This window comes from Mitosporidium daphniae, assembly GCF_000760515.2.
Source record: "Mitosporidium daphniae strain UGP3 chromosome Unknown contig-165, whole genome shotgun sequence".
NCBI lineage: Eukaryota > Fungi > Microsporidia > Mitosporidium > Mitosporidium daphniae.
Window position 1 is genome coordinate 4,484 of NW_013546661.1, and position 3,700 is coordinate 8,183.

The following is a 3,700-nucleotide window of genomic DNA, read 5'->3' on the forward strand; positions in this document are numbered from 1 at the left end:
ACTTGCAAAGTTCGCCACAGTGCATTTTCGCAGCTGAAGTTCCGATCATTGTAATGTTTTTCTTTTTAAAAAAGAGTTCTGCTACTGGACTGAGGCCGAGTGGAACACTATTACATATAAATGGTGTATATAATTCGAATCGAGCTTGAAAGAATGGAATACATTTTATTAATACAGTTGACCCTCAAATATTGAGCTCTTTCGCAGCTATCGTCTGTTCGCATAACCTCGAAGCAGTTTGTTTCGCCATTGGATCTTCCCACGACAAGATAATAGATTTCACTTACATACATATCAATAATCGGGTTGGACACATCCGCCGCAATGAAATGGACGATCTTTGCACTTGTCCTCGTGCTCAACGATTGATGGATGAAACCCCCATCATTTGCAATTTCGATGGTTGAGGCCGTGGATATATCTAAATCGTACCTCGCTACGTGGGGTATGAGCCTAGTGAAAATTGGCGGACCAAATGAACCCTTGACGAGGAACCGCATGCGATGTTACCAGTCAGGCGATATGATCGGCCATCAACTGCATCCGACGACATCAAATGATTTCAATACCAAATTTATTGAACCTTAAATTTTCAATCGGCTTTCCCAAGATTCTGACGCCTCAAACAGATGTTTCTTCATTCTTAAAGCTAGAGTTCACGGGAAGAGAAATATTTTCGGAAGTTCGAGACTTTTGACCCAAGTTAGGAACAAAGGCTAGTATAATTAGCGTTAAAAAAAGGCAAAACACTCCGGAAATGAAAAATGTATACTCTTTGAAAACAGAAAGAATCTTAGTTGCGGTAGCGGTAATTAAGAAGGCAAATATCCAACTGAATATCAATTCAAATAAATAATAAGAATCCTTAATCTTTGGTGTTTTTTTTTTCGAATGATCCTCCAAGGTATGGGTCCAAATCCAAATGAAAAGCAAAATATAAAGCAAAATGCAGCAACATATTTCATAGGCGCAATATTTTCAAAAAACCCAAAGAAAAGGAGGAATGAAGCACCTGTAGATCCAGCTGCACTAATTACAGCGATATATTTTTTATAAAGTGGATAGTCTAAATGCATCAGAGAATTATTGGATCCCCCCTGAGTGTTCTTTAAATATTCAATTGCAACTCTCAAAAGGACTCCAACAAAATTTGCAACTCCCAAAACAAGATAAATATTTGGCAGGTCGCCAAATATCTCCTTTGTGTATGAAAAATATCCGTTAATGAAAGATAACTGTTGAAAGATATGGAGGCACATGATTAATATAGCTAACTTCCTTGCTTCCCCAGAATCCGTATTAGGGTTAAAGTTGACAGAGCTCTGTTCATCGGACATTTTGATGAGATTGTCGGAAGCGTTAGGTTTGACAAAAGTCTCTTCATTGGACATTTGGGTCACACTATCAGAAGCTTTAGAGTTATAAAGATCATTAAAACAAAGAAACCCTAAAAAACAATAGGCATTGCTAAAAAGGCTGCAGGTGCATAATAAACGAATCTCCAGCGAGCATAGTTTTTATTCAGAAAATACTCTTGCAGAAATCCACACAAAAGTATTCCTCCTGGAACCATTAGTCGATAAATAATGTCAAACGCTTTGGCGTTGGGTTTATCATGTAAAGCCATAATGAAATTGTTATAAGGAATAGGATTGACTTTTCCACCAACCCCAATGCCCATTCCAAGAATAAACCGTCCTAAAGCTAAAATATCCCAATTTTTCGAAAATCCGGAAATAATTCCTCCCAGAAAAAAGAATATCGAACTGATAAAATAATATTTTTGAGCGCTGTATTTAGAAGTAAATATGGTAATAAACTGTGCAAACGTTCCACCTAAATACAAAGAATAAATAGCAAAAGAACGGTCTGCCTCAGAGCTAAATTTGAAGTCAAGAGGCACGTTATTTTTATGCGAATCCATATCATGATCCTTCTGGACGGAATAAAGCTTTTCTGAGGGAAGAATAGGAAAGGTATGAATAGCCATCAAAAAAAGCAAAGTAGATGATGCAAAATTCTCTAACAACTTACGATAGTCATCAGTATCAAAAGTGAAAGATACTTGAGTTGATAAAATCAAAATAGCAAGAACAAAGAGAGCTTTTAAGCAGCTAGGATTCATTAAAAAATTTGGTGAGTCATCTCGCTGGTGTGCATTTATTTTAGTGTGAACTAACACATAATTTACAATTAAAATCCATCCATAAATTTACCGCTGTATCTCTGTAAAATCGTAATCAAAGGCTTTTTTGACCTGCATTGCATTGCTAGAAATACTCTGATTCTAAACATAACCTAATACTCCCCTTAAATCAATCGTCATTTCAGGATTCAGTGTGTTTTTTCTTTGCGTGGGGCATCTTTCTTCTATCCCCACTGCTATCGTGTATCCAAATCATCTTCAATAAGCCCCTCATGTTACTTTTGTTCATTTCTCGCGCCATAACACTGACTCTGATCGCTGCTGCCGTTCCAATTGTATTTGCCTATGGCTCGTCGGTAGTGTATAAAATCACGTAGATCATGAACAAAAGCACAGCTCAGGTAATTTAGCAACAATTGAGTTGCACGAGGGCAATCATGGCTTCATAAAGAGGCTTGAAGCAAATACCATTGAATCTGAACCCTAACCCTAAATTTAAGGTAATTCAGCCTCTACTCGCCACAATAGTCTTGTTTAGAAGGTTGGGGCTGCCGCCTCCTGGCTTTTGTTTCAAATAGCATGTGATTTATAGCTCATGAAAATCAATTTGTTGCTTTCATTAATGGCGCAACACTTATATGCCCAAAATACCTTCCCATCGCCTCAATCTCGGCAGCAACATTTAAGAGAATTAAGTATTCAACTGGATCAAAAGAGACATTTATTAATTCCTTGAACGGTTTATAGTATTAGTGGGAGCATATTTATACTGAATACCTTTCCAGAAAAGGAACGTGAGCCTTTTATGAGGAAGGGAGCAAATGGGGGCGTGAAGGTGTTCCGGGCAATTTTACGCATTCAATTGGTCAAATATTACTTTTATTTGGGGTCTAATCGTGGGCTTCTCATCCTCTTATTGAGCCCTTAACGCATTCCATCAGATCTCGGGAATTAATTTGTTAATAAACACCTTAAGATAAAGTGATACCCGTCGTTATTTCTTAGGGGTTTTGTTTATCCTTGTTAGTATCTTTGAAAGATAAACAGATATCCAATTATTCGCGGTTGATGCCATCAATTGTAACATTCCGGTTTGCGGACGTTATAGTAAAGGGGTATGGTGAAATATATGAAAAGTTACCCCTAAATCTCGCATGTGAATCCGGTTTGATTCCCCCAACTCTAATCATGAAATCACGTAATAATAATGGATGTAATTAATTTCTCATACTTTGGCCCGTTTTAATAAATGGAATTTGCACCAACATCTGGATCTTGTGAACCGTACCTTTGAGTCTGAACGTGGGCTATGCTAAATCCCAACTTTGAGGACTGCTCCATAGTCACTTCCAGCTTCCAAATGATGTTAAATAAGATATATCCCATGAAGAAGATAGTCATGTGTATATATTACGCTTCTATTATTTTAAGGATTCTGTTTTTACTGGAAAATCCGTTTGATTTAGTGGTATGATAAGGATTCGAGTAAGGTTAGGCTTAGTGGATGCACCTAGGGTTAGGGTTAACACCTCAACGAGTTCAGGTTAACACATT

The 3,700-nt window shown here is 37.4% G+C and overlaps 1 protein-coding gene across 1 annotated transcript; it reads right to left on the reverse strand.

Annotated features, from left to right (window-relative positions):
* Positions 1-621: 621 nt before the first annotated feature.
* DI09_165p30 (uncharacterized protein) lies at positions 622-2,125 on the reverse strand (the record flags this gene model as incomplete). The annotated part of the gene is made up of 3 exons (XM_013383491.1): positions 622-716; positions 1,013-1,401; positions 1,533-2,125. 3 exons carry the CDS (start codon positions 2,123-2,125, stop codon positions 622-624), a joined length of 1,077 nt encoding a protein of 358 aa, XP_013238945.1.
* Between the last annotated feature and the right edge of the window lie 1,575 nt (positions 2,126-3,700).